The following is a 13,249-nucleotide window of genomic DNA, read 5'->3' as shown; positions in this document are numbered from 1 at the left end:
TTAGTTTATTTGTTTTTTTATTTTTTTTTGTTTATATATATATATATTTTCTTTATTTTACATAAAAAAAAATTGAGCATGGATTGGTGATTGTATTGTCTCTGTCAGGTTCGAATTATAAAGGCTTTAATTTCTTCCAAAAGTTTCTCATAAATTAGGTGATACAGTGATTCTTGATATACATATATACAAATATATATATTTGTGTATATATATTTTTTTATGATATATATATATTATTGGGTGCACCAAGAAAGTGTACAACTATTTCACAATGGAACCCCAAACAGAAATGGTTATCCTGTGACTGATATAATAAAACATAGCAAATAATATAATTTTGTTATTTGCAGTTAGAGATTAGTTGTGTCATGCAACGACGTACCATAAACAATCAAGCCACTTACTTCCGTACAAGAATTACTATTATTAATTATTACACACACACAAAAATATATATAGTGAAAGAAATCAAGAATTGCAGCAAAAACCATCTTCAAAAACCAAATGGATTCAGATAGCTATCTGCCCTCAAAAAGGTACAATACATGAGTAATTACTACTATGACTTACTTTCAATCTACTTCTTCTTTTTCTGATATGTTAATTTCTTATTCCTCTTAAAAAAAAAAGATTATTAGGAAAAGTTGCGGTTATAACGGGCGGAGCAAGGGGGATCGGAGCAGCCACGGCCAAAGCCTTTGCCCGAAACGGGGCCCACGTCGTAATCGCCGACATCCTCGACGAGCCCGGCTCGAAGCTCGCAGACACCATCAACGGCAGATACACGCACTGCGACGTATCTATCGAGGGCGACGTGGAACGAGCAATCCAGCTGGCACTCGACTGGAAGGGCCGCCTCGATATCATGTTCAACAACGCCGGGGTGGCAGGCCCCGACGGCAGCATCACCAACCTCGAGACCGGACGGCTCACGTCGCTCCTCGCCGTGAACCTCCACGGGGTTGTGCACGGGATAAAACACGCCGCACGCGCCATGATAGACCGAAAAACTGCAGGGTCCATCATATGCTCGTCCAGCTCAGCGGCCATCATGGGAGGGCTGGCCTCGCACGCGTACACCATGTCAAAGGAGGCTATCCTGGGACTCGCTAGAACAACCGCCTGTGAGCTGGGGGAGCACGGGATTCGAGTGAACTGTGTGTCACCGCACGGGGTGGCATCGGAGATGCTCGTGGGGGCCTACAGAAGATTCCTTGGGAATCCCGATCTGAAAACGGAAGATGTTAGCAAGATGGTCCGTGAGACAGGGAGTCTTCTGAAGGGGAGGGGCCCCACTGTGGAGGATGTTGCTCAAGGGGTGTTGTTTTTGGCGAGCGATGAATCGGGGTTTATTACGGGCCATAATCTGGTTATAGATGGGGGCTTTACTGCTGCTAGCAATCAGATGAGTTTCATATACCAGGGCTAGATATATATACATATATATAAACATGAATGTCAAAATCTTATATACAATAAACAATAACTTGAGAAAATGCAATATAAAGCATCTTAGCTCATTAGAATAATATCAGTAACAAAGATGCAATTCAAAAATCGAGAAATTCGTGCATTTTCTACGAGGAAAATGTTCATAGAAGCCCACATTAACGTCGACTTATCACAACCACCACTCACTTTGAGGTATTAGGTCAAAACAACCAATACGAGTAAGAAGAAGTAAACACAGTAATGTACGTCTGACTAAACGATCGTATCTACAAGAAGATGTTCGCTTCCGTTTTTAAATTTTTTTTTTCTCTTTTCATAAATCGATATTCACAGTTTTACTATATAGAGGAATCAGAAACCTCAATCTTGATCCCCCCTCCACCAAAATAACATCGAAGCGCAGCACCAATCGCAGTTCCTTCTGGTCGAAACAGTTCCGAGCTCTTCCCTCTTCGTTTCAATCTGCTGCTCTGTTGCAACGGCTCCGAGCTCTTCCCTCCTCGTTTCAATCTGCTGCTCTGTTGCAACGGCTCCGAGCTCTTCCCTCCTCGTTTCAATCTGCTGCTCTGTTGCAACGGCTCCGAGCTCTTCCCTCCTCGTTTCAAACTGCTGCTCTGTTGCAATGGCTCCGAGCTCTTCCCTCTTCGTTTCAATCTGCTGCTCTGCTACAACGGCTCTCGCACCTCTCAAGTAAGGATGCTGAAGTGCTTCATCGGCAGTAATTCTCTTATGTGGATATATGCACAGCATTCTCTGCAAATAAATTGAACACTTCAATCAAAACAATATTCGACTAATAACACTTCGTAATATTGCAATTTTGAACGCATAAAACTTACTGAGAGAAGATCGAGTCCTTCTGGTTCAAGGCCCGGGACAACAGATGCAAGGTCCTTGGTTGCTTCCGCGGGGAACTGTTTGCAAAAGGTAAGCTTATAAAGTAGTAGCGGGGGAAACGGAATAAAATTATTTTAAGAAAATAATTAATTACCGGGTCATCTCCAAAGAAATTGAACATATATGATTCCACTCCCTCCCATTCACTTTCATCCGGCAAACCAAATATGCTGCAAAACAGAAAATAAAAATAAAAATATATATCAGCAATAATCGTTTTCTAGAGACGTGCCAGAGTTTCACACGAATAAATTTATAACCTGATTATCTCCTTTATGACATCTTTATCAGTAAGCACACTAAATAAAGGCTTTCTTTTCACCATCTCAGCAAAAATACAACCCACAGCCCATATGTCAACTGTATTAGAATACGGGGCGGCAATCAGGAGTTCAGGTGCTCTGTATTGACGTGTTCCCGCCTATTGCACAAGATGATGCAAATGTTATAATATCTGAATCTTTTTCAAATAATATTTTAGTTTCTTCAAAACTAGTTTTACTTATGTAACTGAAAAAAAAAATCATAAGGTTTGATGTAATGTTACTAATGTTTTTAGAAACGAATTGTTCAATCTGAACCATCTTCTTGTTTCTCCCGAAAATCAGAATTTCATGTAAAAACGTTTGAACGGAAAATATTCAACGTAATTGGTAAGAAGAATTTTTGAAATGAAAAAGGGGTAATGGTGTTGTTAACATACTAACCTTGGTATAGGAATCTATAAGAGGAACATCAATTATCCTGGAGGATCCAAAATCGGCAAGTTTTACTATTGTCATTCCGCTATCTAAGAGCACATTAGGAGGTTTCAAATCCCGGTGTATAACATTCTGCGAGTGACAATACGAGACACCTTCAAGTATCTGGAACAGAATATTCTGCAAGAAACAGAAACAACCCGTATATCTAAGAAACAGAATATTCTACATATACGAAGACTCATTTACTAATTTGTGAAATTTATAGTTTTAACAATTTTAAATCAATAGCTGTTCGTTGCCGATTCAAAATCAGCAGAAAGATATTACCCACTTTTATATGACCGAAAATATTCCCTTTAAACTGTGAATAAATGGCGTTGGCAAGGTTAATCTCCATGTACTCGAAAATAAGATTGGCATTATCTTGTTCTTCCACCACATCTAATAACCTGCTCGAAGAAATCCAAGTCAGAAAAAAAAATATTCATGCTTATTAATCCATCTCCAATTATCAATCATGTCGAGTTGGATAGCAATAGTAACTGATAAAATATAATAAATCGGTTACATATTAAATACGAGCAATATTAAAACACTTGAAAGATCGGGTATGGATAAGTTTCATCAAATACCTGACGATATTATTATGATTCAACTGCTTCAAGATAGCGATTTCCTTTGACACTATGCCCGGTAGACCTTTGCGTGAATCAAATTTGATGCACTTCACAGCGACCGTCGAATCAGTTTGGTCATCACTGCACATAAAAACCTTTCCAGACGATCCTGCTCCGATCGGTCCAACCACGCTATACTGAAAGATCAACGAGACTATTAGAACTTGCAAGTCAGGAAAAAGATATAACGCCCATGAATATTTCGAAAAAGAGATATACTGACCCTTTCCATTTCGAAAATCTGTTACGACAGAATAGACAAATATAGCTCCTGCACACGAAAATTTTAAAACAGGATCAATCGCACAAAAATGGAAAAGAAAATATCCTCGACTATCTTAATTATTGGAGAAAGATCGAAAACTATATCAATGAGAACGAGTATATGCTGCACGAAAAAATTCCAAACATTCATGATAACCTTTTTGAATTCAAGTTCTCCCGTATCTCATAAACAGTCAATTTACATGGAATCAACATACCAGCTGTCGATTTCATGATCTTCCGAGATTTACAACAATCACATTTACTTGAGAAATTTACCTGATCTCTCCGAATTAGGTGCAGAACAAAATTACTGTGCATAAGCGTATTAATTTCAAACCCAAGTAAGAACAATTACGAAAAATTACGATTACGAACAATTATAAAGAAAAAATCACAGGAACAATTACGATTGCATGTACGACTGATGAGAACGACCTCTGATTTCTAAAAATCTCACAAAGAACAGTTGAATAATCAATCAACCAAGAAAAAAACTCACAGTATACAGAAAATTTGCGATTTTCTTCTCTTGAGAAAAACTCACAGTATACAGAAAAGAACAGTTGAATAATCAATCAACCGGAGATGGTGATTTGCGATTTTCTTCTCTTGAGAAAATTTTCGTTCGGGGATCTCTACAGAAAGTGGAACTAAATGGAGGGAAAATCTGTTTTATGAAAAAACGATATTCGCAACGAGTTTGTTGGAGAATAAGGGCCAATTATAGACGGACGCGTGGCGAGAATCCGCAGCACTTTTCTTTTCAGTTACAAATGAAAGGAAAAATAGGGAGAATTGCATTTTTCGCCCCTGCAGTTTACTCCAACTCCACTTTTCGCCCCCCATAATCCGACGTTGAACAAATATCACCCTCAATTTACCATTTCACGGCATATTGGGTCCACGCCGTTTGTGAAGCGTTAGCCACTAACGGGAAAATGAACACGTGAACCGCACGTGACCAAATTGGGGCTGAAATTTAGAGCAAAACCCCAATCACACTCGAAACTACGTCGTTTTCGATCTTTGGTACCCTAATAACAGGCAAATGCCCACCGCCGCGTCGCCGCCGAGGCGCTCCTCCAGACTCCTCATCTCTCCGGCGAAGACCAATAGGCAGGTAAACTTCCATGTTTTTCAGCACAGATTCCATCTCAGCTTCATCAAAGCTTTCTTCGTTTCCTAGGATTCTAGTGCTCATTTGGCGACGGAATTTTTGGCTAGCATTCACGGCGGAGATGTGGCGGCGGCCGGCAGCGGGAGTTGGGGTGCAGGAGAATGAGGGGGAATGCGCCAATGATAGCCTTGGTTTAGAGAAACTTTGTAGGTTTTGTTATATTCTATTTTGCTGTATATTTTTTTTTTTACTGGATATATATATAATAATAACTATTTATAGTAGTTGAATCATATAATAAAATTTAAAATGCATTATGTTCATAAGTGAGCATCAAAATAAAACATCTAAAGCTTAGCAAACTCAATAAGCATTTTTTGCACCCTTAAGAACTCGTAACAACCAATACACGTAGTAAGAACTAAGAAGGAAACACGGTACCGTACGTACGCCTGACTAAAAGATCGTATATACACATATATGTTCTTTTTTTATCTTTCGTGTACACACACATATATGTATATAAACATGAACGTCAAAATCTTATATACAATAAACAATAACTTGAGAAAATGCAATATAAAGCATCTTAGCTCATTAGAATAATATCAGTAACAAAGATGCAATTGAAAAATCGAGAAATTTGTGCATTTTCAACGAGGAAAATGTTCATAGAAGCCCACATTAACGTCGACTTATCACAACCACCACTCACTTTGTGGTATTAGGTCAAAACAACCGATACGGTGTAAGAAGAAGTAAACACAGTAATGTATATACAAGAAGATGTATATTTTTTTTTCTCTTTAGAAAAATCGATATTCACAGTTTTACTATATAGAGGAATTAGAAACCTCGATCAATCTTGATCCCTCATCCAAAAAAACATGGAAGTACAGCAGCAATCGCAGTTCCTTGTGGTCGAAACGGTTCCAAGCTTCTGCTTTGCTACAGCGGCTCTCACACCTCTCAAGTAAGGATGCTGAAGTGCTTCATCAGCAGTAATTCTCTTATGTGGATATAAGCACAGCATTTTCTGCAAATAAATTGAACACTTCAATCGAAACAATATTCAACTAGTAATTAACACTTCATAATGTTGCAATTTTGAACAAATTAAAAGAAGAAGAAAAAAAATAATAAACTTACTGAGAGAAGGTCAAGTCCTTGTGGTTCAAGGCTAGGGACAAGATCTGCAAGTTTCTTGGAGGCTCTTCTAGGACACTGTTTGCAACATGAGATAGAGGTAAGCATATAATAAACTAGTCGAGTCGAAATTAAAATATAATTATTTCAAGAAAATAATTTATAACCTGACTTTCTCCAAAAAGCCAGACCATATATAAGGACACTCCCCGCCATTCCCTTTCTTTCGGATAACCAAATATTCTGCAAAACAGGAAAAAAAAATAATAATAATAAATTCAGCAATAATCGTTTTTTTGGAGACGTGCCAGAGTTTCACTCGACTAAATTTATAACCTGATTATCTCCCTCATTACAGCTTTAGCGTTGAGAAATCCAAAGAGAGGCCTTCTCCTCACCATCTCAGCGAAAATACAACCCACAGCCCATATGTCGACTGCATTAGAATACGGGGCGGCCATCAGGAGTTCGGGTGCTTTGTATTGAAGAGTTCCTGCCTATGACACAGAAGAAATATGCCAATGGTTATAATATCTTAATCCTTTTAAATAACATTTTATACTTATGCTACTGATGGTGTTGTTAACATACCGTGGTAGGGGTATATATAAGAGGAACATCACTTGTGATGGCGGCTCCAAAATCGGCAAGTTTTACTATTGTGTTTTCGCTATCTATGAGCAAGTTCATAGGTTTCACATCTCGGTGTATAACTTTCTGTGAGTGACAATGCGAGACACCTTCGAGTATCTGGAACAGAATACTCTGCAAGAAACAGAAAACAACCGGATAAATCACGTTTTATGCTACTCGTAAAACATCTACAAATGCCTAAAACATGCAGCCGTATTTCCAGAATATTTAGATATCGACATCACCTACAAGCAAAACGGAGACTCATTTACAGAACATTTATTTATGTAATACATCTCTCATGGTCGACGAATCGTAAATTGACAATTCAAAACCAGCAGAAAGATATTACCCACTTTTATATGACGGGAAAAATCCAATTCCACCGGTGAGTAAATGGCGTTGGAAAGGTTACGTTCCATGTACTCGAAAACAAGATTGGCACCACCTTTTTGCTCCACCACATCCAATAACCTGCTCGACAAATTCCAATTCAGATTTTCTCCCAACATAAAAGATTAATGAATCGGAAATACCTGACAATATTGTCGTGATTCAACTGATTCAACTTCTTCAAGACAGCAATTTCCCTCAACACTAGTTGACCTTCACCTGAGGAAGCAAATGGAATCCACTTCACAGCGACGACTGAATCAGTTACGTCGTCTTTGCACATAAAAACCTTTCCGGATGCTCCTTTTCCAATTGGTCCTATCATAATATACTGAAGATCAAATAGAATATTAGAAAACAATATAATATAAAAAAATGCTAGGTATTAAAAGAGATGTACTGACCCTTTCCATTTCGAAAATCTGCTACAACACTATTATATTATACTGAAGATCAACTAGAATATTCCGGATGCTTCCTGCACACGAAAATTTAAAAACAGGATCGGATCGCTCGCACAATAAAATGGAAAAGAAAATCTCCTCGACTATGTTGAAAGATTGAAAACTACCGACACTGGAAACGAGTATACGTTGCGAAAACAATTCCAAACTGTCCATAAACAGTCAATTACGGGGAATCAACATCCCAAACTGTTGATTTCATGATTTACTCGAGAAATTGCATGAACTAAACCCTAACCCAATTAACTCCATTTCCAAGATTTACAACAACAATTTTTACTCGAGAAATTACATGAACTAAACCCTAGCCTACTGATTTCACAATTTGGCGATGAAAATTAGTGCCAAACACCAATTATAAGAGCGATCGAGCATAATAATCCCCAAATAATTTCTGATTTCTTTGAATTAGGTGCAGAACAAAAAGGTTTTGCATAATCATAATAATTTCAAAAACCCCCAAATAACTGAAAATTTGTAAAAGAAAAATTCACACAAGGAGATCAGATTTTCATGAACTGATCGATTAATCCATGAACTGATAATAACAACCTTCGATTTCTTCAAATCCCAGAAAGAAGAGAGTATATCCACAAATTTTTACTAATTCGCGAATCGCATAAACTCAAAAAAAAAAAAAAAAAAAAAAATCTAATATAATAATTTCTCAGAGTTCGAACATCAATTACCTGAAGACGGTGATTTGCGATTCTCTTCTCTTCGGAAAACCGTTGAATAATCAGCCAAGAAAAAAACTCACAGTGATTTGAGATTCTCTTCTCTTCGGGAAATGTTCGTACAGAAGAGCGAGCAGGAAACACATGTGAAACTATATGGAGGGAAAATCTGTTTTACGAAAACGATATTGGCAACGTCATCGGCCAATTATAGATGGACGCGTGGCACTTTCTTTTAAGTTATTTTTTTTTAAATTGTAAATGAAAAGAAGAAAAAAATACTTTATTGTAAAATTGACTTTTGCCCCAATATTTTATGATTAAAATCCACCTTAGATTTTCCTTTGCAAAAAATATTATAAATTATCGATAAATTAGTTTTGACATAAAAAAAAAAAATTAGTTTCAATATATACAATCTTGACTTATAAATTATAATCAAGTGTTATAAAGTATGTCCATTAAATCATATATATTTTCTTAAAAACTCATAATTAAATCAAACGTTTGGATAGAGACTAATTAAGCTACTGAAAATTTCATAATATATAATAATTTCAATTGGAAGATTCATTCTATAATGAATTTTAAGTACTTCGATTTCAATTTGAACTAGTTTTTAAGTGTGAAATATATGCACGTAACGGATTGAATGAAAAGAGATTCCGTTCAATAATAGTAAAACGGAGGAGATTTTACATAATAAAATAAAAATAATTATGGTTCACTGTTAGATTTTCTTCGTATGGACAGTTAAATGTGTAGTTTACCTTAAATTAAAACCTCATTTAAGCATCAACAATTTTGCATTCATACTAACACACGCACGTAACCGATTAAAGCTTGTATTAGAAAAGAGTTGATAACAAGCCTTAATACGTTGCGTATTTGTCTTAAATTTTAATATAAGTGACATAATTCGTGGAGTAAAAAATGCCGTTTCAAAATAGTTTGATAATTGAGAATCAAATAATGCATCTGGAAAACTATTGACTATACAAATTTGGGCTTCTTTTTTCGGGCTTTACGTACAATTAGTCGTATTTATTTCGACGATGTCCATATGGACGAGATAGTCCATATCATCACTAAATGCAATTATTTTTCTTTCTTAAAATTCAAACACAATTAAAATTTACAAATAGTAAAGTAAGCCTGTATTGAAATTATGAGGTTTGCTTTTAAATGTACTTCATAATTGTAAAATGTAAAAAAGAAAAAAAAATGTAATGCTCACTGAGGTATAATAGATAAGCATCCCACATCGGAAAAATACACAATTATGAACTTAGAGCCTGAGAAATAAATAGAAGCACGCAATCATTTCTTATGTTCACGCAGCTGCGCAGTGAGCACATAGCGAACTATTCTTTCGCCTTTTACTAAAGAATACCGTGTGCTCGCTGCAATACAAGCAGCATACGCCTCTCTTTGGAGGGTTAATTTCCTTTTTGGGAATTGCCCCAACAATTAAAGTTCAAATTTTTATATATATATATATATATATATATATATATATATATATATATATATATATATATATATATATATATATATATATATATATATATATATTATTGGAAAACAATAAGTTAATGAATAATGAAATGAATTTACAACTTATGATCTATGACTTAAATTTGGGTGTGATATGCCTAATTGGGCCAACTCAATGGGCCTACAATTTATCTAATAATTGAGCTCACTACACGAAAGCCCAAACACCTTCAAAATAAGGCTTGAGCTCAACAAAGCAAACCCAACCCAATAAACGACATATAAATAGAGGTTTTACTCATTTTGTTAAGGTACGTCCATTATCTGAGTAATACTACAACATGTATTCTCTGGACCATTTTTACTATCAGCACGTCTGACTTGAGCGTCGGAGGAGTATCCGCCGGATCAACCCCCAGCCTAGTTCACATGTTCTATGATCGCAGGTCTCTCAAGGTCATCAAGCTCGTGAGCCAGTGATCCACTCTTCTCTTCCAGTTCATCCTACTTCAACTCTCTATGGTGATCTATCTCTAGCATCATCAGGGTGCAATACTAAATTTACTATGCATATATACCCAAAAAAAAGGGGAAAATTGTAAGAGATCGAGCTTCTTCCCAATATCAATATGTTGTGATCATGATAAAAAAAAAAAATGGGTGCAATACTAAATTTTCTATGCATTTATACCCAAAAAAAGAGGAAAATTGTAAGAGATCGAGCTTCTTCCCGATATCAATATGTTGTGATCATGATAAAAAAAAGAGTATGATTAAAGAGCAAAATATTGTTTATCGACACGTAGTTCTAGTTTAAATTCGATCAAGGAGGTTAGTCTTGATCTTGAAAAATAAATTGTTTGCTTCATTCAGAAAAGAATATCCTAAAGTAAGTGAAATGCAAATCTTTAACTACTATAATTTCTTCAATTTTGGCTTATGAGATGACACTATAATCAAATTCGATTCGGTCGAGTTCCAAATACGGGTCTAGTTGATTATCATATTATGGATCATTCAAAAAATTTCTTTTTCTATAATATTTATACAAAATTGTGTGTACATAATTAGATCTTCTTGTAGAAATTGTTAATTGTCTAGGGGAGTAATTCAATTATTATAAAAGATTGAAAAATGTAAAAGGAAGTGTTTTCACTGTTGTCCCACATTGGAAAAACAAACAATAGAAGGTGAGAAGGGAGTAATATAAATAAAAGAAATTAGAGTGAGAAAAGTACTTACCTGGACGGGGTCAATAGGCGATCAATAAGACCTATGGCCTATGCTGGTGACCTCCATTGCACTTTGGAGGGGTGCCTGCGTAAGGTCGGCCCAAGAGGTCGAGCCTGCGTCATAATTTGTGCCAGAGGGGGCCTGCGTTCGCGCGGCCCTGCGCAATTCAATTTTTAAATTTTATTCTATTTAATTTAATTCAATTTTTAAATTAAAATAAATATGTGATTTTTCTTTTAGAGTTTTGCCAACCAAAGTTATTCACATACAGCTAAAGTTTTATTGTAATCTTGCATATTCTGGTCCCAATATTTCTCCAAACGTTTGCATTTTCAAATTTTCGAACCGAATTGAAATATTTTACGAGCTTGAGAATTTATAAACATTCATGTGAATTGTAGCATGTATTTCATTAAGAGGTGTAAACGAGTCGTGCATCGAGCTATTAAAAGTTGGTTTTTAAAAAGCAAATCGAGTCGAGCTCGAGTTTCAATAGTATATCAAATAAAAATATCTATTTAAGTTCGGTTTGTTATATTAACAATCGAATCCAAAGGAAGGTTCATTAGCTTAGTTTGATTTTTAGCTTTATTTTTATGCTAAATTTTTGTTTATGATGCTGACATACTTGCTGACGACATCTACAATATTTTCACGAGACTAGTGGCAAATAAAAAATTCGATTCCTTATCCTCATTTTCAAGGTATAGATTATTAATAAAGAGGGTGAATTACAACCGTCTCCTTGAGGTATGGTCTTTACAAACAAACTCTTCTCGTTTGGATAATTACATCTAACCCCCTCAACTATGTTTTTTTCTTACACCTCCAGTCTTATGGTGGCAAATTCAACATAATCATCTAAATTTCGTGGAATAGGCTCTAGTTTGTACTCGTTTTATGTAAAAATACAGTTTCTGATGCACCATAATCTAATCCATACTAGCCGAAAAACACATATTATGATCATCTTGCTTTAAAATGTGAAGTTCGAATGGGATAAAGCGGGTATGAAAGTGATAATATTCCATATAATCTCGAAAATTCTACTAAATTTGAAACCACAAGGGTGGACGTGTAAAAAATATTTATAGCTGAGGGGTGGTTGTAATTACCCAAACATGAGGGGGTTTTTGTAAATTGACCATACCTCATGGTGGTGGTTGTAATTTACCCTAATAAAAATAAATGCCGGCCTTCAACCCATGTAATTAAAAAATAAAATAAAAAAATCAGCCCTATCATTTGTTGACACGTGGACATAATATAATGATTGCAGAGAGAAAATGCCTAAAGAAACAAAAAGCATCTACAAATAGAACCACTGATCAGCACAAATTCAGTGTCAACTGTCAACTGTGAAAAGCAAAAGAATGGCAGAAGAAGAGATGAAGCTGTTTCGGTCATGGTCAAGTCCATTTGGCATGAGGGTGGTACACGCGCTGAAGATCAAAGGTTACCCAAACAAGAGGATTTTTTCGTAATTTGGCCATACCTCAGGGGTGGCCGAAATTTGCCCTGTATAAAAAATAAAAATTATTTAACTATTAATTTTGATTTTCGACTAATGATGCATAACAATATAAACTAATGTTTGAGGCAGGTTATGCCATCAATTTGGAGTGTGTTTACATCTCAAGGGGACGCGAGAGAGGAAGCCATCGTGCAAGCGAAAACGAACCTTGAATTCTTGGAAGAGGAGATAAAAGGGAAGAAGTTCTTTGGAGGGGAAGCGATTGGTTATGTTGATCTTGCGTTTGGTTGGATGGCTAATTTGATCGGCATATTGGAGGAGATAATTGACTTGAAATTAGTCGATGCGGAGAAATTTCCGTTTTTGTCGGCGTGGATGAGCAACTTCTACGATGATCCTGCAATAAAAGAATTTTGGCCAAATCGAGACAGAATGGTCGAGAAATTTAAGGCGATGCGTGAATTGCACCTCAATAAAGTTGCGTGAAACCGACCGAACTCCTGGTTCAGTTTGTACGACTAATAATGGTTTCACTTTTGAATGATTTTGTACCTCAATAATGCAATCTTGATAAGTAGATGATACTATGAGATCGTCTAGCAATTCGGTTTATTT

At 36.0% G+C, this 13,249-nt stretch overlaps 4 protein-coding genes and 2 non-coding genes across 8 annotated transcripts; 4 read left to right on the top strand and 2 right to left on the bottom strand.

The window, feature by feature from the left end:
- Window positions 1-447: 447 nt before the first annotated feature.
- ATA1 (TAPETUM 1) lies at window positions 448-1,614 on the top strand. Its single transcript, XM_012994598.2, has 2 exons — window positions 448-539; window positions 634-1,614. The coding sequence occupies exons 1-2, from the start codon at window positions 508-510 to the stop codon at window positions 1,430-1,432; spliced, it is 831 nt and encodes a 276-aa protein (XP_012850052.2). The 5' UTR covers window positions 448-507; the 3' UTR covers window positions 1,433-1,614.
- Window positions 1,530-5,423, bottom strand: LOC105969819 (cell division control protein 2 homolog). Of its 2 annotated transcripts, XM_088812747.1 has the most exons (9): window positions 4,581-5,423; window positions 3,957-4,004; window positions 3,689-3,870; window positions 3,388-3,505; window positions 3,060-3,233; window positions 2,613-2,773; window positions 2,447-2,522; window positions 2,295-2,369; window positions 1,530-2,208 (listed from the first exon to the last, which is right to left on the bottom strand). In XM_088812747.1, the coding sequence occupies exons 2-9, from the start codon at window positions 3,963-3,965 to the stop codon at window positions 1,816-1,818; spliced, it is 1,188 nt and encodes a 395-aa protein (XP_088668873.1). In that variant the 5' UTR covers window positions 3,966-4,004; window positions 4,581-5,423; the 3' UTR covers window positions 1,530-1,815. The 2 variants fall into 2 exon arrangements, with proteins under 2 accessions (XP_088668873.1, XP_012850050.2); XM_012994596.2 differs by lacking the exon at window positions 4,581-5,423 and having other exon boundaries at window positions 3,957-4,011.
- On the bottom strand, window positions 1,530-8,583 carry LOC105969820 (cell division control protein 2 homolog). Of its 2 annotated transcripts, none has more exons than XM_088812761.1 (10): window positions 8,443-8,583; window positions 7,694-7,767; window positions 7,433-7,620; window positions 7,253-7,370; window positions 6,855-7,028; window positions 6,600-6,760; window positions 6,431-6,506; window positions 6,267-6,341; window positions 5,952-6,153; window positions 1,530-1,793 (listed from the first exon to the last, which is right to left on the bottom strand). In XM_088812761.1, the coding sequence occupies exons 2-9, from the start codon at window positions 7,700-7,702 to the stop codon at window positions 5,977-5,979; spliced, it is 978 nt and encodes a 325-aa protein (XP_088668887.1). In that variant the 5' UTR covers window positions 7,703-7,767; window positions 8,443-8,583; the 3' UTR covers window positions 1,530-1,793; window positions 5,952-5,976. The 2 variants fall into 2 exon arrangements, with proteins under 2 accessions (XP_088668887.1, XP_088668881.1); XM_088812755.1 differs by having other exon boundaries at window positions 1,617-1,814; window positions 5,972-6,153.
- Window positions 8,584-9,769: 1,186 nt separating this feature from the next.
- On the top strand, window positions 9,770-9,891 carry LOC148772449 (U5 spliceosomal RNA). Its single transcript, XR_016030141.1, has one exon. It is a non-coding gene; the product is annotated as a U5 spliceosomal RNA (small nuclear RNA).
- A 1,270-nt stretch (window positions 9,892-11,161) lies between these two features.
- Window positions 11,162-11,322, top strand: LOC148772448 (U1 spliceosomal RNA). Its single transcript, XR_016030119.1, has one exon. It is a non-coding gene; the product is annotated as a U1 spliceosomal RNA (small nuclear RNA).
- Window positions 11,323-12,475: 1,153 nt separating this feature from the next.
- LOC105969818 (glutathione transferase GST 23) lies at window positions 12,476-13,246 on the top strand. The gene is made up of 2 exons (XM_088815043.1): window positions 12,476-12,635; window positions 12,755-13,246. The coding sequence occupies exons 1-2, from the start codon at window positions 12,534-12,536 to the stop codon at window positions 13,118-13,120; spliced, it is 468 nt and encodes a 155-aa protein (XP_088671169.1). The 5' UTR covers window positions 12,476-12,533; the 3' UTR covers window positions 13,121-13,246.
- The last annotated feature ends 3 nt before the right edge of the window (window positions 13,247-13,249 follow it).

Source organism: Erythranthe guttata, chromosome 2 (genome assembly GCF_056151865.1).
Source record: "Erythranthe guttata isolate IM_541 chromosome 2, IM_541, whole genome shotgun sequence".
In the NCBI taxonomy this organism is placed as follows: Eukaryota; Viridiplantae; Streptophyta; class Magnoliopsida; order Lamiales; family Phrymaceae; genus Erythranthe; species Erythranthe guttata.
The sequence above is the reverse complement of the archived record's forward strand: the minus strand, read 5'-3'. Positions and strand labels throughout refer to the sequence as shown.

Bases quoted from the DNA above. Each gene is read 5' to 3' on its own strand.
- ATA1 (XM_012994598.2), top strand. From the start codon at position 508: ATGGATTCAGATAGCTATCTGCCCTCAAAAAG. The intron at 540-633 runs GTACAATACATG...TAAAAAAAAAAG, and splicing joins AGCTATCTGCCCTCAAAAAG to ATTATTAGGAAAAGTTGCGG.
- LOC105969819 (XM_088812747.1), bottom strand. The intron at 3,506-3,688 runs GTATTTGATGAA...TTCTTCGAGCAG, and splicing joins AATCATAATAATATCGTCAG to GTTATTAGATGTGGTGGAAG. The intron at 3,234-3,387 runs GTGGGTAATATC...TGTTTCTTGCAG, and splicing joins ATATTTTCGGTCATATAAAA to AATATTCTGTTCCAGATACT.
- LOC105969820 (XM_088812761.1), bottom strand. The intron at 7,371-7,432 runs GTATTTCCGATT...TTTGTCGAGCAG, and splicing joins AATCACGACAATATTGTCAG to GTTATTGGATGTGGTGGAGC. The intron at 6,342-6,430 runs GTTATAAATTAT...TGTTGCAAACAG, and splicing joins GGCTTTTTGGAGAAAGTCAG to TGTCCTAGAAGAGCCTCCAA.
- LOC105969818 (XM_088815043.1), top strand. From the start codon at position 12,534: ATGGCAGAAGAAGAGATGAAGCTGTTTCGGTCATGGTCAAGTCCATTT. The intron at 12,636-12,754 runs TTTTCGTAATTT...ATAAACTAATGT, and splicing joins GTTACCCAAACAAGAGGATT to TTGAGGCAGGTTATGCCATC.